This window comes from Schistocerca gregaria, chromosome 1 (genome assembly GCF_023897955.1).
Source record: "Schistocerca gregaria isolate iqSchGreg1 chromosome 1, iqSchGreg1.2, whole genome shotgun sequence".
Taxonomy (NCBI): domain Eukaryota; kingdom Metazoa; phylum Arthropoda; class Insecta; order Orthoptera; family Acrididae; genus Schistocerca; species Schistocerca gregaria.
In genome coordinates this window covers 1,136,733,712-1,136,758,442 of record NC_064920.1, presented here as the reverse complement: position 1 = coordinate 1,136,758,442, position 24,731 = coordinate 1,136,733,712, and the positions used below count along the sequence as shown (strand labels likewise).

Sequence of the window (24,731 nt, the reverse complement as noted above, 5' to 3'; positions counted from 1 at the left end):
AATCAACAATAAACTCGAACGGATGTCATTTGACGTCCGCAACGACCGACACAACGAACAAAATGAGAAACAAAAATAGATGGTTAGAGCTTGAGCCAGGTAAGAAGGAGATCCCGGGTTCGACTCCCTGTCGGGGCACACATTTTCAACTGTTCTCGATTATGTATATCAACGCCTGTCGACAGCGGAGGGTCTTGATTTAATTATCATTTCATTAGAAACTTTTTGATCGCCCGTTAGAGGAAGCAGATGCTACAGTAGAGGTAATTGAAGCCTGCGTAATGTAACGGTACTGGAAAAAAACAAGAAACATTTTACGATATTTCTGTTATTTTAGGGGGGAGTTAGTGTGAGGTAAGTGGTTTTAATAAAGATTACTATTTTCAAAAAAATGAAGTGCTCTTAAAAGCTTTTACGCTACACCCGGTTTATACACTACAGGCCATTAAAATTGCTACGCCAAGAAGAAATGCAGATGATAAACGGGTATTCATTGGGCAAATATATTACACTAGAACTGACATGTGCTTACATTTTCACGCAAATTGGATGCATAGATCCTGAGAAATCAGTACTCAGAACAACCACCTCTGGCCGTAATAACGGCCTTTATACGCCTAGGCATTGAGCCAAATAGAGCTTTGATGGCGTGTACAGGTACAGCTGCCCATGCAGCTTCAACACGATACCACAGTTCATGAAGAGTAGTGATGGCGTATTGTGACGAGCCAGTTGCTCGGCCACCATTGACCAGACGTTTTCAGTTGGTGAGAGATCTGGAGGATGTGTTGGCCAGTGCAGCAGTCGAACATTTTCTGTATCCAGAAAGGCCCGTACAGGAACTGCAACATGGGGTCGTGCATTATCCTGCTGAAATGTAGGGTTTCGCAGTGATCGAATGAAGAGTAGAGCCACAGGTCGTAACACATCTGAAATGTAACGTCCACTGTTCAAAGTGCCGTCAATGCGAACAAGAGATGACCGAGACGTGTAACCAATGGCACCCCATACCATCATGCCGGGTAATACGGCAGTATGGCGATGACGAATACACGCTTCCAATGTGCGTTCACCGCGATGTAGCCAAACACCGATGCGACAATCATGATGCTGTAAACAGAACCTGGATTCATCCGAAAAAATGACGTTATGCCATTCGTGCACCTGGTTCGTCGCTGAGTACACAATCGCAGCTATGGTCTCCGAGCTGATAGTCCATGCTGCTGCAAACGTCATCGAACTGTTTGTGCAGATGATTATTGTCTTACAAACGTCCCCATCTGTTGACTCAGGGATCGAGACGTGGCTGCACGATCCGTTACAGCCATGCGGACAAGATGCCTGTCATCTCGACTGCTAGTGATTACGAGGCCGTTGGGATCCATCACAGCGTTCAGTATTACCCTCCTGAACCCACCAATTCTATACTCTGCTAACAGTCGTTGGATCTCAACTAATGCGGGCTGCAGTGTCGCGATACGATAAACCGCAGTCGCGATAGGCTACAATCCGACGTTTATAAAGGTACGCATTTCTCCTCCTTACACGAGGCATCACAACAACGTTTCACCAGGCAACGCCGGTCAGCTGCTATTTGTGTATGAGAAATCGGTTGGAAACATTCCTCATGTCAGCACGTTGTAAGTGTCACCACTGGCGCCAGCCTTGAGTGAATGCTCTGAAACGTTAATCATTTGCATATCACAGCATCTTCTTTCTGTCGGTTAAATTTCGTGTCTGTAGCATTTCATCTTCGTGGTTTAGCAGTTTTAATGGCCAGTAGTATACTAAAAGACACTAAGTAGTGTGGTTTTATACTGATATCATGTTGGCTTTGACGTGTATCAGGCAGTCACAGGAAAGTACGTTCTCACATCTTTTGGCAGGTGAAGCACTGCTGTGAGAAGTCTAGAGAGGTTCGGAGCTCAGTCTTCATAATGTTCAGACGCTTTTATTAGGAATAATGAGTAAAACTTGAGTGGGGAGTGTTGCAAAGTAACAGCGATCAATCGGTAAAACAAACTCAGGAAGATCTAGTCTTTATGTGCAAACTGTAACTTTTTAATAACTTAATTCTTTATGGCGTATTGTGCAATTCGGGATCGAGAACTGAACGTTCGAACGGGTCAAGTTGTGGAATATCTGAGCGAGCATTCCGTCACAGGTAATCCGCCTTTTAATTTTTCCGATAACGGTTTGGTTGGATACCATAAGCTGGCAAGTACGAGTGAGTGTGATTGAGTGTGAATGACGAAACTGTAACTTCTGATTAGACGGAGATGACGGTGTTTCCTGTAAAACGACTAATGACGTAACAAAATTTTCACTCCAGAGTTGTCTACAGTTTAACATCTCACTTGAGATGATACATAAAAAACATGATGTCCTCCTTAGACGCAGTTAATGCGACTGATTCTACTACAGCTTACCCTGTCGAGAAACGTTATTTGTTTTGTAACGTGGCAGGCGCGTGGTCCCGACGTAGAAGAAGAAATCTCCGAAAGGTGAGTGGAATTCTTTTTTGTACGACGGAGTTTGACAGCACCGTTACAAGTTTGTTTCTTGTTTCATTTCAAACATACTTTTAGAAACTATGTTAATGCTGTGTGTTTTAGGATTAGGAAATGGTTTTCTCCGTTAATTTATACTTCCTAACGAGGACAGGTCCCTAGCAGTGCGATAGACTTTTTGATACCAAACAGTGGTGCAGCTTAAGATCCTAGGAATCAAACGCTGCAGCCATTCACCATGGCGGGCTGTCGTTTACGAGTAATTGAGGGGAAAAAAAATCTGAATTTTGTGACACGAAATAGCTTTAAAGTAGTGGCATCTTACAGTCTGTCTGCGTGGCACAATGGATAGTATAATATTATTACATAATGAAGTTTGATGTTTCGTACCTTGTCAGGTGTACCAAGTTTTTATATTTTTAAAACTTTATCGAAATGACTTTGGTCATTGTTTTTATTCAGTTAAACGATTTAAGTGGAATTTTTTAATTCCATTCCTTTGTCACTGAATTTTAATAATGATATCAACTTCTTCATTTGCAAATATTTTTCTTCCTATCATTCTTTCTCCACATGAAATCTTTGGCCGTGTGCTTTAATTAATTTTATGTATCAACTTCGATCTGATTTATTTTGTTTCATCACCCTGTTGTTTCGTCCATGTTATTGAGTTCATTTTGTCTGTTTCTCATTTTGCTTGAATTTCGTTCTACTTATAAAGCCGTCTTTGATTTAAATTTTCTTCTACATTGTTTTTTTTCCATAGTGCAGTAGGTACCTAGGCTAAGTTTTAAATGTCTCTTTGATGATTACCGTGCACATCTGTTAATACAAATATATTTTTCACACCATTGTACAAATATAAATAGATGTTTCCGCCTATTGGTTTTGAACTGATATATAGAATTTTCAAATAATTGAATATTATGGTAGATGAATTTAATTAAATTCGTTGTCGTTGTTGTTGTCTTCAGTCCTGAGACTGGTTTGATGCAGTTCTCCATGCAGCTCCTGTGCAAGCTTCTTCATCTCCCAGTACCTACTGCAACCTACATCATTCTGAATCTGCTCAGTGTACTCATCTCTCGGTCACCCTCTACGATTTTTACCCTCCACGCTGCCCACCAATGCTAAATTTGTGATTCCTTGATGCCTCAAAACATGTCCTAACTACCGATCCCTTCTTCTAGTCAAGTTGTGCCACAAACTTCTCTTCTCCCCAATCCTATTCAGTACCTCCTCATTAGTAACGTGACCTATCCACCTTATCTTCAGTATTCTTCTGTAGCACCACATTTCGAAAACTTCTATTCTCTTCTTGTCCAAACTAGTTATCGTCCATGTCTCACTTCCATACATGGCTACACTCCAAACAAATACTTTCAAAAACGACTTCGTGATACATAAATCTATATTCGATGTTAACAAATTTCTCTTCTTCAGAAACGCTTTCCTTGCCATTGCCAGTCTACATTTTATAACCTCTCTACTTTGACCATCATCAGTTATTTTACTTCCTAAATATCAAAACTCCTTTACTACTTTAAGTGCCTCATTTCCTAATCTAATTCCCTCAGCATCACCCGGTTTAATTTGACTACATTCCATTATCTCCGTTTTGCTTTTGTTGACGTTCATCTTATATCCTCCTTTAAAGACACTGTCCATTTCGTTCAACTGCTCTTCCAAGTCCTTTGCCGTCTCTGACAGAATTACAATGTCATCGGGGAACCTCAAAGTTTTTACTTATTCTCCATGAATTTTAATACCTACTCCAAATTTTTCTTTTGTTTCCTTTACTGCTTCCTCAATATACAGATTGAATAACATTGGGAAGAGGCTACAACCCTGTCTCACTCCTTTCCCAACCACTGCTTCCCTTTCATGCCCCTCGACTCTTATGACTGCCATCTGGTTTCTGTACAAATTGTAAATAGCCTTTCGCTCCCTGTATTTTACCCCTGCCACCTTCAGAATTTGAAAGAAAGTATTCCAGTCAACATTGTCAAAAGCTTTCTCTAAGTCTACAAATGCTAGAAACGTAGGTTTGCCTTTTCTTAATCTTTCTTCTAAGATAAGTCGTAAGGTCAGTATTGCCTCACGTGTTCCAACATTTCTATGGAAGCCAAACTGATCCTCCCCAAGGTCCGCATCTACCAGTTTTTCCATTCGTTTGTAAAGAATTCGCGTTAGTATTTTGCAGCTGTGAGTTATTAAACTGATAGTTCGGTAATTTTCACATCTGTCAGCACCTGCTTTCTTTGTGATTGGAATTTTTATATTCTTCTTGAAGTCTGAGGGTATTTCGGCTGTCTCATACATCTTGCTCACCAGATGGTAGAGTTTTGTCATGACTGGCTCTCCCAAGGCCGTCAGTAGTTCTAATGGAATGTTGTCTACTCTGGGGGCCTTGTTTCGACTCAGGTCTTTCAGTGCTCTGTCAAACTCTACACGCAGTATCGTATCTCCCTATTCGTCTTCATCTACATCCTCTTCCATTTCCATAATATTGTCGTCAAGTACATCGCCCTTGTATAAACCATCTACACTCCTGGAAATTGAAATAAGAACACCGTGAATTCATTGTCCCAGGAAGGGGAAACTTTATTGACACATTCCTGGGGTCAGATACATCACATGATCACACTGACAGAACCACAGGCACATAGACACAGGCAACAGAGCATGCACAATGTCGGCACTAGTACAGTGTATATCCACCTTTCGCAGCAATGCAGGCTGCTATTCTCCAATGGAGACGATCGTAGAGATGCTGGATGTAGTCCTGTGGAACGGCTTGCCATGCCATTTCCACCTGGCGAATCAGTTGGACCAGCGTTCGTGCTCGACGTGCAGACCGCGTGAGACGACGCTTCATCCAGTCCCAAACATGCTCAATGGGGGACAGATCCGGAGATCTTGCTGGCCAGGGTAGTTGACTTACATCTTCTAGAGCACGTTGGGTGGCACGGGATACATGCGGACGTGCATTGTCCTGTTGGAACAGCAAGTTCCCTTGCCGGTCTAGGAATGGTAGAACGATGGGTTCGATGACGGTTTGGATGTACTGTGCACTATTCAGTGTCCCCTCGACGATCACCAGAGGTGTACGGCCAGTGTAGGAGATCGCTCCCCACACCATGATGCCGGGTGTTGGCCCTGTGTGCCTCGGTCGTATGCAGTCCAGATTTTGGCGCTCACCTGCACGGCGCCAAACACGCATACGACCATCATTGGCACCAAGGCAGAAGCGACTCTTATCGCTGAAGGCGAGACGTCTCCATTCGTCCCTACATTCACGCCTGTCGCGAATCCACTGAAGGCGGGCTGCACGATGCTGGGGCGTGAGCGGAAGACGGCCTAGCGGTGTGCGGGACCGTAGCCCAGCTTCATGGAGACGGTTGCGAATGGTCCTCGCCGATACCCCAGGAGCAACAGTGTCCCTAATTTGCTGGGAAGTGGCGGTGCGATTCCCTACGGCACTGCGTAGGATCCTACGGTCTTGGCGTGCATCTGTGCGTCGCTGCGGTCCGGTCCCAGGTCGACGGGCACGTGCACCTTCCGCCGACCACTGGCGACAACATCGATGTACTGTGGAGACCTCACGCCCCACGTGTTGAGAAATTCGGCGGTACGTCCACCCGGCCTCCCGCATGCCCACTATACGCCCTCGCTCAAAGTCCGTCAACTGCACATACGGTTCACGTCCTCGCTGTCGCGGCATGCTACCAGTGTTAAAGACTGCGATGGAGCTCCGTATGCCACGGCAAACTGGCTGACACTGACGGCGATGCACAAATGCTGCGCAGCTAGTGCCATTCGACGGCCAACACCGCGGTTCCTGGTGTGTCCGCTGTGCCGTGCGTGTGATCATTGCTTGTGCAGCCCTCTCGCGGTGTCCGGAGCAAGTATGGTGGGTCTGACACACCGGTGTCAATGTGTTCTTTTTTCCGTTTCCAGGAGTGTGTATGGATGGAAGTAGTATCGAATACATTGGTACAAAAAGGCGGGGCTGACATTTGTACTTAGGAGATTCATGTGAAAGAGCATCCACTCCCCTATTCCTGTCAATTGTTCCCTTATGCTCCCCCTGAAACTCTGTAGAACCTCTGGTTCTTTTAGTTTATCCAGGTCTCATCTCCTTAATTTCCCACATTTTTGCAGTTTCTTCAGTTTTAATCTACAGGTCATAACCAATAGATTTTGGTCAGAGTCCACATCTGCCCCTGGAAATGTCTTACAACTTAAAACCTGGTTCCTAAATCTCTCTCCTACCGTTTATAATCTATTTCCCAAAAATTAAAATCGGAAGAAGAACGGTATAAAGAAAAAAATGAAACAAATTAAAGAGTTGACACGGTGGTTAGAATGATATGACAAAGGAACAGAAATGAAAAATACACCAAATTAACTGAATAAAAGTAGTGATCAACGTCATTAAGATAAGTTTTTTCTTTTCTTTTTTTTAATTTGGTGCACTTGACGAGAGTAGAACTCACAATCTTGTACATGTGTAGCTGTTATTGTATATATCATAACATGCATACAGACAGTACGATTCAACATTTCAATGCAAGTGCATGTCACACAAAATTCCAAATTTTTTTCCATCAGTTACTCGTAAACGTTGGCCCATCCCAGTTAATCACTGCAATATGTGATACCTACGATCTTAACCTGCATCATTGTGTAGATAAATTACTTTTGAATACATTGCGGGAGTGAACAGTGATCAAAGTGTTACAAGTATTTACTATAAAGAACTGTCTTGATCACAATTTATTTATTATGGGAATAAACCGTAATAAATAAATTGTGATCAAGAGTGTTCTTGATAGTAAAAACTGTGTAGATAGTTTCAGAAAGTCGGTCGCACTGCTAGGGTGTAAGCGGGCATAAAGGAACCGTGCAAAATAAATAAATAAATTAAAAAAAAATCACCTGGCAGCCTGACGCGGTCAGCAGCTCTGATATTGTGTCATGTAAAGGTTGTCAGGTATTTAATTACGATTAATTAGCCACGTTATTTGGTACGACGCTATCTTAACCGTCAGTTTGTGACTTGACTGTAATATACTCTAAACAAGTGTCTCCAACTACGGAGTTGGGTAGGATATTTTTTACACACACCTGTAATGGAAGAGTCAAGTAATTTACTGTGTCTTACATTTTCTTGTTTTGTAAATTGTGAACCAAGACATTACCCGTTATATGTTGTTTCTACACAGACGTGTATGGAAATTATCTGCCGTTGATTTAATGAGGACTCAACAAACGTTTTTGACTGTTGGAATTAAAGACATATTTTCCCTGGTAAACAATTACCACTTATGATTGTGTAGTTTATTTGCAAAGAAATATTCTCGAACTCGAACTTCCTGTTCGAATCTCCTGTTATTTACAGTAATATCTGACAGGCTCATTCATAATATTCTAATGCAGGTCAATAGGTCATAAATGCAACATTTTAATTCCTAGAAGTGAAGTTGACCATATTTCGAATTGGCGCTCTCTTTTGTGACCGTCAGTTAATTTAATAACTTAAAACTTTGTTGCATCTGCTTGTGAAGACTTCCCTGCGATAAATTTCTACGCTTTATATGTGAGACCTGGGCTACATTTGGCAATGACAAAACCTCTCTACTTTATATTCCTTTTGTGTTCGGTCAGAGCTACGTTTGAACTGTGCTATTTTTATTCATTATGAAATAGAAGTACTTACTTAAACAAAATATTTGAAAACTTTCATTACACGTTAGCCAAAATGCACTACGTAGTGATGAGGTTATCTGTAGTGAAAAACGCGTTTATCATTATTAATGTTGCCATCTGACGTACTAGAGTTGTGCAGAAAAAAAGAAAAAAAAAGTTTGAAATAAACCGTTTGAGAGATTATGAAATTATTTTATCAACACTACACGCAGCAGCAAATAGCAACCCTTTGAATACTTCTCTCAAATGATGGAAGCGTAAAAAAACTTTAAATATAATGTTAAATAGATTAGAGCAATACCGTATTCTTTATTCATTAGTGTCAACTATATTTCTGTCAACAGATGAAAGAAGAGGACTCTGAATACCTCTCTCAAATGGTAAGACTATAAAAAGCTTCAAATATAATATGTAACAGGTTAAAGCAGTACTCTAATATTATCTGCCATACTTCTTTCACAATACGTTTCTTAATCACTACCCACTTAGTACCCAGGATATCGCGTAGAGTATTTACATTCAGTTTATGAAATTATCTCGGAAACGGTTCGTTTATTGATTCGTATTTATTTCCAAACTCTTGCTTTTTAGTTCTCGTGCAGATGCAACAGTGTTAGTTTACGCCATTAATCAAGATACGCCCCTCACACACCTCAAATACAAAGGTTGGTTCGTGTATTTGACACCACAGCCACGTGGAAATGTTGCGTACTCGCAAAATGGAATGGCATCAGCACTCCTAGCGGCGAGGAAATGAAGCTGGTGCCGGCTGACGGGTTCGCACCTTCCCCGTGCTCCATATTAAACCGGAAATTACTTTTATGGGAAATTGAGCTTCGGCGTTATTGCTTCGAGAGTTCGAATACCATTCGCTTTTTTTGGCCTCTTTTTAGGGACAAACCCCCTACATACGAAGATTTATTGCGAATAAATTCCACGAAACACAATGCATGAGCTGTGTAACTCAACGAATCAGCTTCAGTGATACTGACAACGTAACAGCGTACACAGTTCAGCTGTTTATTAAAGTCAAAAGATTATTGTATTGTTTACCGTCATGAAAGAGCGTGTTAGCTACCTGTCAAATAAAAATTAGCTAAATGTGTACTACTTCACAGGACATAGTTTTACACATTGAAGTAACGTGTAAAACTCTCCATAGTATCAATGAGGCTGTTATTAACCGAGCGGGCTAGCCGCGCGGTCTCAGGCGCCTTGTTACGGTCCACGCGGCTCCCTAGTCGAAGGTTCGAGTTCTCCCTCAGGCATGCGTGTCTGTGTTGTCCTCAGCGTAAGTTACGTTAAGAAGTGTGTAAGCTTAGGCACCGATGACGTCAGCAGCTTGGTCCCATAAGATCGTACCACAAATTTCCAAATTACTGTTATTGGATTGATGGAGTGGCTTCGTAACACAGACAAAACTAACTTCCATTGTAGCCACAGATTCTTTTAAAATTGAAATAACCCCTTTCGCTGAGATTATTGTTGATAGTGTAGTTGACAGAATTTCGACGTTTTCGATATCTTTACCGTAAGTACATGTGCTAACACACGGTCCAATCGCATAAATGCGACAACCTTCCAGAAGCCTGAGAAACTATCATTTGCAGAGCGGACGTGTAGGAAAAGACTCAATGAGGTTCTGAATGGTGCAGACAGGGAAGTGTCGTGGTCAGCTGTGCTAACTTTCTTGGCTCACTGTCCATGCTGCGAACAGCCCGGCACAGGTTGTCCGTCTCGGGGACTGCAGCCACTTCTGTTTCTGAAGCCTTACGTTTTACAACTTATTTCAGTCGTGATCGCAATTAAGTCGTTTATTTTTATTTTTAGACGGCTGATTTTGATCTGCTGAGAGATCAGCTTCAGATCTTGCACTCCTTGATTTTAATAAGGCATTTGACCCGGTATGTCCCAGTTTCTTGATTCAGGTGCTCGAGCCGACAGATTTCAATCATACTGCGTGTCAGCGTTATACAATCTTGTTGCTGGTATTCAAGCGTTTGTCTTGGTGTATGGACAACCTACTACGCGCTTCTCCGTGTCGATTTTTCTGTTGTCTATAAAACGTCTGCTTCTTCGCAATTATGTGGTTGGATGATACTAGGCGAAATTTTGGTGTGAGCGTACGCTTATTATTTTATGGTATTGCTGTATCATCTCTCTGCGACTGGCATTAATGAAAGGAAACGGGCCCTGTTACCACTGCCGGGATTTTATCAAGTTGTCATTCTATGAGCAACGGTGGTACCTCAACACAAATCGTTGGAGATACCCATGGATTGCTGCCCGATGAAAATGTGTACACTCAATTCGCGAGAGGGCTCGGATCGAATTCGAGGGGAAATTCGTGAACACGAACACCGTTCCTTTAGCCTTCTTCACGAAGTATGGATCTTAGATTACTACATTTTGGGTAAAGTGTAAAATGTTGCACAAATATTCCCGATCCCCGCGATGACGGCGTGCAAATCGATGGAATTATCCGGTTCTTTCCTATGGATAAGTCATATTTCCCCACTCTGGTATGAAGTGGTACCAAGGCCCCGTGCCCTTGAAGATCTGGGACTTAACAATATCAGACCCTTCAATATCGTTTATACGGCGTAAAGTTTTAACAAGTTATTTTTTTGGAAACTGACATTCTGAGCCCTTGGCTGTGTACATAATACAGGTTGACTCTTACAAAGAAGACAACAGCAACCAGCCAGTTTTGGCAACGCTACTTATTTAAATAGCATCGTTATCGGTTTCGAACCGAAAGGTTCATCTTCAGACGGCTAGTTCACATTACGACACATTATAGTACATTAGGTTTTTCACAAATCATTATTTCATCACTGGGGAAAAACCTAATGTAAAATGTGACGTAACGTGAACTAGCCGCCTGAAGGTGAACCTTTCGGTTCGAAACAGGTAACTGTGCTATTTAAATAAATAAATAGCGTTGTAAAAAAGTGGCTGGTTCCTGTTGTCTCCTCTGTGAGCCAACCTTTGTCTTAATGTGTTGTCGAGACATCTCTCATCGACCGGACAGTCTGATTCTCCCTGCCGATGATGGCCAAATCTACTCTAAATTGCAGCCCATACGTGAATTTTATATTATAATAGGTTTCCTTGGAGCCGACATTTTATGACACAAAAAAATGACTCTGAGCAAAAATGGTTTAAATGGCTTTGAGCACTATGGGACTTAACATCTGAGCTCATCAGTCCCCTAGAACTTAGAACTACTTAAACCTAACTAACCTAAGGACATCACACACATCCATGCCCGAGGCCGGATTCGAACCTGCGACCGTAGCAGTCGCGCGGTTCTGGACTGAAGCGCCTAGAACCGCTCGGCCACCGCGGCCGACTAAGTGACACACCTTATCACCAGAGCTTTGTTTTCTCGTAGGGGAGTACAATCTTCGCTCTCCCCTGCTGAATAAGCCGAGCTTTTCATACCCTGGTAAAGAGTGTGATTTCACATTAGTCTTCCTATTCTCCCCGATGGAAGTCGCCTCATCGTGGTACAAGGTCATTCACAATATGATACCGACATTAGTGTTAGTCCGCCTGGTCTCTGCGACATACGTAATTAACGTGATAGATTACCACACAAGCTTCTCTCTTGTAGATATCGCTCTCACTGAATTTTCCGAAAATTGGCTCCCTTACCAGATCCGATGAACCTATTTTTTCTCTGCCTTGCCTTGTTCTTTTTCCTTCAGACGAAGGTTAATACGATCCTATGGTTCGTCGGACCCTACGCCCATCATGTAGTCGGGTCGACAACAATCGCGAGCGCGGTGTTTTTAGCCAATACATGGTGAACGTTCGTTGGAAATGGCGCAAGCTTCCACTTATCGTGCATTATTTGTTACACCTTGTCTTTAAACGTCAAGGTACTGGGTAGCTTTTGTCCCCCCTCCCTTTCGCCTCCCCCCCCCCCCCCCCTTGATCTAGTGCTTTCTCGAGTTGCGTTCTTCCTTAAAAAAAAAAAAAAACCCTAGATGTTGAGTGTGTTAACTTATTATTATTTCTGCCAAGGATTACGTGACCATTTTGTTTGATCGGGCCCATCCCACAATAAGATGTTTGTTCCTCAATGAGGAAGATGTGTCCCAAGACGACAGGGCCCCTTTTCGTTCAAAAATGGTTCAAATGGCTCTGAGCACTATGGGACTTAACATCTATGGTCATCAGTCCCCTAGAACTTAGAACTACTTAAACCTATCTAACCTAAAGACATCACACTACACCCAGCCATCACGAGGCAGAGAAAATCCCTGACCCCGCCGGGAATCGAACCCGGGAACCCGGGCGTGGGAAGCGAAAACGCTACCGCACGACCACAAGATGCAGGCCGCCTTTTCGTACGGATGACATTGTCCACGGCTGATTGGAGCCTCCACCAGCTTGAACAGTCCCATGCTGCCATGCAGGGTCCATAGATTCATAGGATTGTCTCAATACCAGACACGTATATTCACTCGATACAATTTGAAATGAGACTCGCCAGATCAGGCAACATGTTTCCAGTTATCATAGTCCAGTTACGGTGTTGACGGGCTCAGGAAAGGCGTAAAGCTTTCTGTCGTGCAGTCATCAAGGGTACACGAGTGGACGATCGGCTCCGAAAGCCCATATCGATGATGCTTCATTGAATGTTTCGCACGTTGAGACTTGAAATCTGCAGCAATTTGTGGAAGGGTTGCAGTTCTCTCACGCTGAACGATTCTCTTCAGTCGTCGTTGCGCTCGTTCTTGCAGGATCCTTTTCCGGACGCAGCGATTTCAGAGATCTGATGTTTTACCAGATTTCTGATATTCACGGTACACTCGCGATATGGTTGTACGAGAAAGTCCCCACTTCATCGCTATATCAGAGATGCTGTGTCCCATCGTTCGTGCGTCTACTGTAACATCACGTTCAAAATTACTTAAATCTTGAGAACCTGCCATTGTAGCAGCCGCAACCGATGTTGTCTGGTATAGGCGAAAGAAGTTGAGGTAAAGCTGACGTTATGCGGAAAAAATCATATGATTAAATTGTTCAGTCGTAAATGCACGTGATTGAAAGTTTCGGTTACCTGGCTGCATCGATATGGGGTGAGGGAGGAGGATACTAGGGTGTCAAAGTCTCCCCCCTCCTCCTCCTCCTCCTCCCCCCTCACCCATACTCACAGAGCCAATGAGTATTCTTTGCATGTGGTTTTAAAGTCTCCCACGTTAAAGTATGTCAAATATTATTTGTAATGAATATGAGTTTAAATTTTAGCTGTTGAAATTGTACAGTGACTTTTAGATTCCAAAGTTCTGTAGCAGCGAGAAGTGGCAGCATGTCTAGAAGATGCCGGTACACTTCGCGACATCTTCGGATGTTTACAACTTCTGCTAGTTTCGGTTATGCGACAGCTGTAAGACTATAGTAGCACATTAAACTCGTGTTGTGTGTCATGTGGAAAATAAATAGTGTAATAACTGTTTTCGAACACGAATGACTTAAACATATGCCTTTACATAGCGCCATTACTTCTGTTCACGTTATTTACACTGTGACAAAAGTCACGGCGTACCTCCTACTAGAATTCCGGTCACTTTTACGCAACGTAGTGCGGTAACTTGGCGTGAATTTGTGTCAACTAGTCGTTGGAAGTCTCCTACAGAAACACTGAGCTACGGTGTCTCTATAGCCGTCCATAATACGAATCTATTGCCGGAGCAGAATTTTGTGCACAAACTGACCTCTCGATAAATGTTCGATGAGATTCGAGTCGTGTGACCTGGGTGCCCAAATCATTCAGTCAAAATGTCCAAAATATGCTTCAAACCAATCGCGAACAATTGTGGACCAGTGACATGGAGCACTGTTAATCACAAAAATTCCTTGAGAACATGAGGTCCATAAATGATTGCAAATGGTCTCCAAGTTGTCGAACATAACGATTTTCAGAATGTTGGCCGGCAGATGATGGTTGAAGTTATCGTTGTATCAAGCAGAAGTCTACAGACACTACTATCTGAACGCGGCCGCTATTTTGACCGGAACCGAGAGTGGAATCTTCGAAACCGTCGATCACAGGGCCTGAATATGGCATAGTAAATCACCGGAACTACTAGCCAAATAATATAACAATTTGGAAATTTGGCGACTGAAAGGAATTTGATGTGACATACTGTACGGAACAGCAGAGTCCCGCAATCATCTCTGAAAAGATGGGAATACAGATATCGATTTCCAGTCAATGATCGGTTCAGTTGAACCGGAGGACCCAGTCCATTTCATGTAAATACACTCCTCAGCCCCACCAGGTTGTACAGAGCCATGTTGACAACGTGGGTCCATGGCTTCGAGGGATCTGCGCCACAGTCGATCCTTATCAACTGGAATCTGATCAGGCCACAGTTTCTCCAGTCCTCTAGGGTCCAAGAAACATCTTTACGAGCCCGTCTGCTACCACAGCTCATTAACTCCAAATTTCGCCGCACTACCTTAACGGATACGTCCGTCGTGCGTCTCGCATAGATCTATAAAGTTTTTCACGCGGTACTGCCTAACTGTTAGCACTGACAACTCTATGAAAACGCCGCTGCTCTCTGTCTTTAAATGAAGGCCGTCGGCCAATATGTTGTCCGTGGTGAGAGGTAACGTCAAAATGTGATATTCTCGGCACGTTCTGTACTCTGTGGATCTCGGAATAATGATTTCCGAAAAGGAATGCCCCGTGCCGGTAGCTCCAACTATCATTTCACATTCAAAGTTTGTTAATGCGCGTCGTGCTGCCATAATCACATGAATCTCCTAAGTACAAATGTCAGCCCCGCCTTTTTGTACCAATGTATTCGATACTACTTCCATCCATATACACTCCTGGAAATGGAAAAAAGAACACATTGACACCGGTGTGTCAGACCCACCATACTTGCTCCGGACACCGCGAGAGGGCTGCACAAGCAATGATCACACGCACAGCACAGCGGACACACCAGGAACCGCGGTGTTGGCCGTCGAATGGCGCTAGCTGCGCAGCATTTGTGCACCGCCGCCGTCAGTGTCAGCCAGTTTGCCGTGGCATACGGAGCTCCATCGCAGTCTTTAACACTGGTAGCATGCCACGACAGCGTGGACGTGAACCGTATGTGCAGTTGACGGACTTTGAGCGAGGGCGTATAGTGGGCATGCGGGAGGCCGGGTGGACGTACCGCCGAATTGCTCAACACGTGGGGCGTGAGGTCTCCACAGTACATCGATGTTGTCGCCAGTGGTCGGCGGAAGGTGCACGTGCCCGTCGACCTGGGACCGGACCGCAGCGACGCACAGATGCACGCCAAGACCGTAGGATCCTACACAGTGCCGTAGGGGATCGCACCGCCACTTCCCAGCAAATTAGGGACACTGTTGCTCCTGGGGTATCGGCGAGGACCATTCGCAACCGTCTCCATGAAGCTGGGCTACGGTCCCGCACACCGTTAGGCCGTCTTCCGCTCACGCCCCAACATCGTGCAGCCCGCCTTCAGTGGTGTCGCGACAGGCGTGAATGGAGGGACGAATGGAGACGTCTCGCCTTCAGCGATAAGAGTCGCTTCTGCCTTGGTGCCAATGATGGTCGTATGCGTGTTTGATGCCGTGCGGGTGAGCGCCACAATCAGGACTGCATACGACCGAGGCACACAGGGCCAACACCCGGCATCATGGTGTGGGGAGCGATCTCCTACACTGGCCGTACACCTCTGGTGATCGTCGAGGGGACACTGAATAGTGCACAGTACATCCAAACCGTCATCGAACCCATCGTTCTACCATTCCTAGACCGGCAAGGGAACTTGCTGTTCCAACAGGACAATGCACGTCCGCATGTATCCCGTGCCACTCAATGTGCTGTAGAAGGTGTAAGTCAACTACCCTGGCCAGCAAGATCTCCGGATCTGTCCCCCATTGAGCATGTTTGGGAGTGGATGAAGCGTCGTCTCACGCGGTCTGCACGTCCAGCACGAACGCTGGTCCAACTGAGGCGCCAGGTGGAAATGGCATGGCAAGCCGTTCCACAGGACTACATCCAGCATCTCGACGATCGTCTCCATGGGAGAATAGCAGCCTGCATTGCTGCGAAAGGTGTATATACACTGTACTAGTGCCGACATTGTGCATGCTCTGTTGGCTGTGTCTATGTGCCTGTGGTTCTGTCAGTGTGATCATGTGATGTATCTGACCCCAGGAATGTGTCAATAAAGTTTCCCCTTCCTGGGACAATGAATTCACGGTGTTCTTATTTCAATTTCCAGGAGCGTATGTGCTTACCGTTATCCCTCAGTGTATACCATACCTGCTGATTATCTGCGTGCACGCATGCCTTAAGTTGTATAGTTTTGTAGCAGATGGGCAGCATTCCCCAAGTGCATCCCTCATGAACGTGCGATGAAGTTATCGTTCCTCCTGTGTCCACACCTCACACTCCACTGAGGTCGGAGGTTAACTTAACACTGGCAACTTACGCAGGCTTCTGTAGATATCTATAGAACGGAACTATGGCGTCTGATATCACTAAAACGCGAAATGAAAGAACATGGTTTAAACAACTACGTGGTTACCAAAGACATGAAGCGTCTTGTTGGCTTCGACTTAAGCGTCTCTGAGTTTTATTTGTAGTGAGGTTAAGATGATGTACCTAATACATAGATTACATCTATTGCTATAACCATACAAACATCTGGTGACTGTGTCCTAGGGTTACCGAATAATCATTGAGTGTTATTTGTTTACATGATGATTTTTAAACGACGAATGGAGACTGTGGAAGTTTTACAAGATTTAGTCGCACTGCAGAAAGAAGGGAGTTGCAGAATATAACGTGTGTGAGATTGTGTTGTTTGTCGATTCGCCTGAAATGATATTTCAGGGTAAGTTTATTTATTTATACTTTGGAAAAGATAATTGTTATTAAAATGTACATATTTATTCATACTAACGTTACTTGTCAAGAAATGTATACTTTGTATCATCCACTCAACATTTGGGGGTGAGGGGTCCCATATAAATATATCATAAATAGCGTAATGGAAATCCACAAATAGTTGGTTTCTGCTGGTCTTTCAGATGCATTAAAAATAAGGGAAATGGTCCAAAAGACAGACTCGTTGTGCTACTTTGATTGCCTGTTCACTCACCTGAGATTACGAAATTACTCTTCTCGAGTGTCTGTTGCCATACAATTTGCAGATATCTTTGAACACAGGAAAACGTGAATATTTTGAAACTGTTTTTCATAATCCACATGAGCTGCAGCTTTCCATAGTAAGCTATGTGGATTCATAATACTTACACATACAATGACGGATATCAAGACCGAGTGTGTGGTGGTAAAAACCGTGAAGGTTGTTTGGTCGTGGTTAAAGAATCCTTTCGTCCAGAGCTGCGCTGACATCGTTGGCGATAGCCCCTGTTTCACTGATTCTGCTCATCAAGAGCACATCCGACGGTGTGCAGAGCAGCGCTAGGAGTGGAAAGATTAATGGACAACGGTCATACAACTCGGGACCTCCACCGCTTCCCATTCAGAATGAAATATTCTCCATAGCTATAAAGGTCTGAAACCATAAAAGAGAAGGATTACCATACTCATTACTGCAAAGGAGCTGTTACTAGCAGCCTCTTTCTTCAAAATCCCAGGACAGTGTCACTCTCTGAGCTTACACCAAAGCTGGTTAAACTGCTACAGTAGCAGACAAGACGTTTACCGGCCACCAGACATTATGTATTCTTAGTATACATACGCATTCACTCACTCTGTCCTTCTAAGCTGGTAGGAATGGTAGAGAGAGATAGTGGTGCAATATAAATACTTTTCAGTTATTTGTGGAGAAGTTCTAGGAAGCACAGACCGGTAATATATCAGTACATGGATATAAAATATAGAATAGATATGAATTCAGCGAATGTATGCAGTTGTGGCTGACTGGAGCATGCTCAGCTTCCGATTATTTCTCGTGGCATGTTTACTCAGTGGACCAAAAGTAAGTGCTGAGGAACATGTGAAATGAAGTTAAATTACCTTTAAACATTATGAAAGGGCTAAAATGGAGGCCCTTCCAGACAACAAGGAGAACGAGTTTTTATTTTTTTTTTAAAAATAGGTGTATCTTCGTTTATTTATGGTGGGTTTGGATGTCATGGTATTCAGCCTATCTAAAACAACCCTATGGTCACTAATCCCCATATCTCTCATGACGTTTCCTATTTGGTCAGGTTTATTTGTTGCTCAGATGTCAAGTATGTTTTTGTAATCATTTACACTTCGAGTGGGCTTCTGGACAATTTGTTCAGAATAATATCCTCAGATGGTATCCGCTACGATTTCCGACGACGTTTCATGCCTACCATCGACTTTAAACACGCATTTTCACCAATGTATCGAGGGTAGATTGGAGTCATTACTAACATTAATTGTATGAGTGGAACAGATATTTGAAATGAGACTCAAGTTCAGCAGCTGTATCCTGAGTCACGAAGGTTGGTGTGTGTGTGTGTGTTTTTTTTTGCGGGGGGGGGGGGGGTCCACAAAAACCATTATAAACTTACTCCGGGTCTCCGGGTGTCGAGTTAACTTCTATACATACCAATTCACAACTCACAGCAACTATCTGCTTCAGTTTCACTACAACAAGCACTGCATCATAAACTGTGCTTACCCTTTACTGGCCACTATGTGGGCGAGAGACAAGGTAACTGCCTCTCGGTATTTGGGTCGATTTCGATGAATTCTCGCCGATAAACAATGGTGGACTGTGAGAACTTGATGTTGCCAAACTGCTCCATCCTTATTTAGACACGTACTGTTACACTGGAGGGCAGAACACCTGCTGCAGTGAAGCTTCGACCTTCTACATGGCTGTTATTGAAACTTTACGGACCGTAATGTCACAACTCGGCACAATATGGCGCAGCAGCTTGAAATTTCACGCAAGCAGTCCTAACAGAAATGAGACACCCAGTGTACGTCAAGTCTACCAGAGTCTGATATTCCCTATTATGAGGTTGCAAGCAGTATGCAATCATGAAAACGGATGCCGAGTTGAGCGTAGTGTTACTGACGAGGTGCGGTGCAGCAGTAGAACACCGCCAGCAGTGCGAGGGCGTCGGGTAGGTATCCGATGCGCCCGCTTCTTGGAACTGACCTGGCGATTACCCGAGCCTGCTCGTGAGCGACAGGTAAATGTGGCCAGTGTCCGATTGTGCCAGTGTGTGAAATCTGAAACATTCACTAGACATACTGAAACTGCTTCCCAGACAGGCTACAACAGAGCAGATTACTGCGCTGATATCAAAACGGTAACTACGTGTCCGATAATCTGACAGCACTCGTCGCTGCAGTTACCACTCTGTTGTCTGGAACATGATGGTGTACGATTATGATCTGGGTTCTGTCCTCATGTATTTGCGGATTATGGCGTGTGGCCGTATATTTGTAAAACGAATCCTATACTTACATTATGTATAGCGTGATGTATACAAGTTCATGTCGCGGATGTGCTTGCAAACGACATAAAGTCGAAATTTGTCAATAGCACAATAATATAAAAACTACAAGGGACAATGTTTTCGTTGGAAGTCATTAAAAGGCACAGAGATCAAAACATTAAGACAAGTCTTACAGTTATAAACTTCATGTACCTCTTGAGACACTGAGAGCATATATACCTAGAATATATTCATTCAGTGTTTTAGAATGAGAGAACTGATTGACTTGTAACAAAATTTACATATAATTTTTAATCTTACGAATATTTTTCGTGCTCGCAACAGCCAAAGCATGTCACAAAGAAGAAACATTTTCGCTATTTATGCGCTAAAACTACCGCGTCATGCGTGACGTTTTAGTGTATTTCTTCTTTACTACTAAATACAGGAAGTTTCAAACAGAATATACGTATTACGAATGCATATATTTACTAAACTTTAAGACACACGAATATGAAACTTTACACATATATTTATGAACCTCTCAAGTTCAGTTTACAGATGTTCAATACTTCCTTCATCAGCGACACGAGCAATATCACATCGATACTCAAATTCCTCCCACACTCGGGCAAGCATTTCCTTCGTCACTGATGTTATGGCAGTACGGATCCGGTTCTCCAACTCTTCCAGGCTCTGTGGGAGTGGTGATACGTAAACCCCACACGAAGAAGTCAGAGGGTATCGAATACGGTCACATTGGAGCCCAACTGAAACATGCTAAGTCGCCAGCTCCATGGAGTAGCAAGTTTAAACATACTTCGGTTACCAAGCAAAACAGAAGACAACTGACATCTAGCGGCTATTAATATAAACTGGACGATTTTTCGTTTCTCCAATAGCTGAGCCGAGGCGCAGCGATCGACAGTTTGCAAAAAATAATACTTTGTTTTACGGATATTCTTTTTGAAAGATCCTGTATATTGGCAATACATTTTGCAGTCAGTGTCCACATATAGCGCTAAACGTACCTGCAAAACAACGTCATTTACGACACATGGTGCAGGGGATATTTCGCCATACATACTGAGACGCCTGAAAGGCTAACATTGGCTAAAACTAAGCACTTAACTATCTTATTCCACAATAGCAGTTAGCGTCTTCCAACACACTAAATGCATGCTACTAATTTCACACTACTTCTTTACTCTTTCTATATTACACATTGAACATCGCTTGTAAACTTCTATTATAAATGACATTACATCGTTTTCACTTGCAATATCGAATACAGCATAAATATCACAATATTGACTTACTCGTCAGACAAACATTATCAACTGCGAGAAAGAAGCTCTCTGCAATCTGGAGTATTTTTAGACGTTATTGAGACGAAGAGAAGAGATGTACAGGAGGTTGCAACTTTTGTCTTCACCTGACGCCGAGAACAAACGTCGAAGACAATGTAGAAATTTTCCTATTGTTGAAGAACCGCCATTATGATATTTTTTTTATAAAGATAGCACTACGGCGTATAAAAGTCAGCTTAAGTGTTAGTTAAAGCAAGGAGAAGATCAAATAAACAAACGCGTGTGGAAAGATGAGCTATTTTTCGTTCGGAACGAACTTTATTGGAACGTGTAAGTGTTCACATGTGTGAGCGCAGGCAGTCGTCTTCCTTGATGAATGAGAGTCGGTTCGAGTCTGCACACAGTCGAGTTTCATAAGAATAGATCTTCGTGATTTTCCCTCAGTCTGACGCCAGTATTCAAGAATGATCGGAGTGTACTGCCACAACTGTCCTGTAGTTATGTCAGTCTACAGCGAAGTTGTATATATGTAGAAAGTTTCAGATGGAGATAAGCAATATCAGCGGTGCAGAGCAGAAGAAAGTGGCAACATTCCAGCACAATTCTCTTTCAGATTACGGCGACTGTGAAAATTTAAGTAATGAAGAAAGGCTTACGGAACTTGCTAGGTATAGTCTGTGCTGATGAGGAATGCTTAGCATTCAAGAGGCTACATAGATTTTTTAGTATTACACATTCCATATACTGGCACTGTTTAAAACTTTATTAACTGAGTAGTCAGTAAATATACAAACATTAAACCAATCACAGAATTTCCCTCAGTTACGCTACAGGTTAAATTAAGCATACATTTTTAGGTTAATGTTTCTAATTGTTTGTTTCGGCTTCATAAGAATATTAAAGAATCAAGGTTTGTAAAACTGTTATTTAAGTAATGTAGTCTCAGCGGCCAGAGAATAAAGATACGAGGCGTGTTTTTTAAAGTAAGTACCGTTTTTAAATTAAAAAAAGACGTGATAAGATATCTCAATAATTTTGTTTTTATATGAAAGCCTGTACCTTAATCTACGCGCTGACGCCATTACAGTTTGGTTCTTCCTTGTTACGTTGTGTACTGAGCGTTTAAGATGCCTCCGATAATCGTGAATCTGTGTGAAGTACGGGCTGTTATAAGATTTCTTAGTGCTTAAGGCCTAAAAGCGATGGATATTCATCGTGAGATCTGTGCAGATTACGGAGAGAACATGATGAGTGATGGAATGGTAAGAAAGTGGGTGAGAGCATTTAAAGATGGCCGCACAATTGTGCATGATGAACAACAGAGTGGGCGTCCTTCGGTCGTTAATGAAAGTTTGGTGCAGGAAGTGGACAATAAGGTGACAGAAAACAGACGCTTTACGATTTCCTCCGTGCGGGATGACCTTACTAATGTTTCTCGTAATGTTTTGTATGGCATTGTGACCGAGGACTTGAATTAGCGAAAATTGTGCGCACGTTGGGTACCAAAGATGTTGACGGATGCGCACGAAACCAAACGTTTAGACAGTGTACTGACTTTCCTTGAGCGGTACAACAACAACAGTGATGATTTCGTAAGCCAAACTGTTACGGGTAAAGAAACATGGGTGGCCTACGTCACACCAGAATCAAAGCAACAGTCCATGGAAGTTGAGCAAGGGCATCGTTTTTCTGCAAGACAATGCCCGTCTACATGTGGCGAATCAGACCAAAGATCTCATCACATCTTTTCGATGGGAAACTCTAGATCATCCTCCGTACAGCACCGATCTTGCGCCCAGTGACTACCATCTGTTGCTGCACTTGAAGAAACACCTGTTCGGTCAGCGTCTTCAAGACGATGACGAGGTCAAAACAGTGGTGATGGAGTGGTTAACAAGTAAGGCGGCAGACTTCTATTAGGATGGTATACAAAAACTGGTACAACGTTATGACAAGTGCCTCAATATTGCCGGAAATTATGTAGAAAAGTAGATTAAGGTACAGGCTTTCATGTAAAAATGAAATTATTGAGATATCTTAGCACCTCTTTGTTTAATTTGTAAGCGGTACTTACTTTAAAAAAACACCCCTCGTACTACGCATAAAACGGTCATACTGCAGAGTAGGCAGTGGTATGCGTTGCTGTATAGACAGGCGGGAACAGCAGGGGAAGGGTGGTTTTGAGAAACCAGCACGCATCCCGCAGCGTCCCTCGCAGGCAAAACCGAATTGAAACACATTGGAAATGCATGTAAAACTTATCATCCGTGACATTCCATTTGCCTTTGTGTGTACTACCGGTTGCAGCTTGCACGGGAGCAAGTAAACTTTGCGGACCGCGGTTCAAACGCTAAAATATTCATTGCCTGCTTCCTGTGCCGCGGCGTACCTCCCACCGACCCCGGCCACACCCATCTCCACCCCTAAATCCTGGCACTTCCACCCCTAACCCGCGTATGTGCCCCTCCCAAATACAAGGGCTGAATTAAAACAACGCACTATTGTTTGATGTTCACTGCCTGCGCGTCTGCTGCTAACTGATTGCTGTTTTAAACCGAGCAGAGGATTAGGGCGTGATTATTAAACCCTAAACTGTTTCCAGCCGGAATGAGGTTGCAGGCCCACATTCCCCACTTGTGTGGCGAAACGTCCTTCCGATATCGATGCGCCCAGCTGCGTACAGAGGGTGGTGGGACGGACAGCGTAGTGATTAAGTTCTATCAAAATATGCATGTGAAAGACTGCGATAAAGCGGATACTTAGACTATGGTCGATGCCTTTATTACAGAAACTACCTCGTAATATGAGTGACTGACGTTAAGTAATGCTAAAATTTGAGCTCACAATAGTTTTAGAGACATGGTGATCCTGTGCGCAGACGAAGATAGTTGGGCAAATTGTAGAGCCAGCTTTTTCACTTCTCAACAAGGGGTTGGGGAAGATGGGGAAGGAAGTCGGCCGTTGAAGCAAAGCAAGCGCTGTATCATGTATAAGATACAGAGGCGAGCGAGTGCACGGGACTTACCCTAGTTCACTGCTAGTAGCGTCACGTCATCGTAACGCGCCTGCATATAGTATTGCACCACATTTAAAATAAAAGTAAAAATTAAGATTTGTGTGTAAAACTTTGTTAAAGTATAGTTCTATGTAATAATGTTTCAGGTAACAAATCTTAATGTTATAAAATTAGTAGTTTACGTAAAATTCACGTTTTGAAAGAAAAATAGGAGGCGCTAAATAATGACGCTAGGAAGCCAAATTTTGGTGAGAAGGTGCAGTAAGAAGTCATTAATGAGTGGTGCTGGTTTCCAAAACCATAAAACTAAAATTGACTCCAGAATCCGCGTTTTTCGGAAAAATCAGAGGCGCGAAATAATAGAGCTACAATATTGAAAATTGGTAGGATGCTTCAGTTCACCCTAATAATAATAATGGAAATACCACAATCAGTTACCTCTTCTAGTTTTTTAGTAATTTAGTAAAAACTACTTTTGTGAGTAAAATGTACATAAGCATTATAGATTAAGTACTTTAAATTTTAATGATAAAACAAATTCTCTAAGACCAATGATCAGATAGGACAATTAACAAAGCTACACCAAGTTTTAGTCTTGTAGCATAATTAACAGCTGATACAAGTCTTGATAAAGCTATGGTTCAGAGGTAACAATCTACCGTTAGTTCCATTGTAAAAATTCTAGAGAGTAAAGTTTTAATTTTAGCGGGCTGAGATTTTCTACGTGCTTCTGTACTGCTCAGA

The 24,731-nt window shown here is 43.0% G+C and overlaps 1 protein-coding gene across 1 annotated transcript in view; it reads left to right on the top strand.

Annotated features, from left to right (window-relative positions):
- LOC126293239 (immediate early response gene 5 protein-like) overlaps positions 1-23,204 on the top strand; it is a 97,921-nt gene extending 74,717 nt beyond the window's left edge. Inside the window, exon 2 of the mRNA XM_049986394.1 lies at positions 23,093-23,204. Within this exon, the coding sequence (XP_049842351.1) occupies positions 23,093-23,204 (112 nt within the window). The remainder of the gene's footprint in view (positions 1-23,092) is intronic.
- The last annotated feature ends 1,527 nt before the right edge of the window (positions 23,205-24,731 follow it).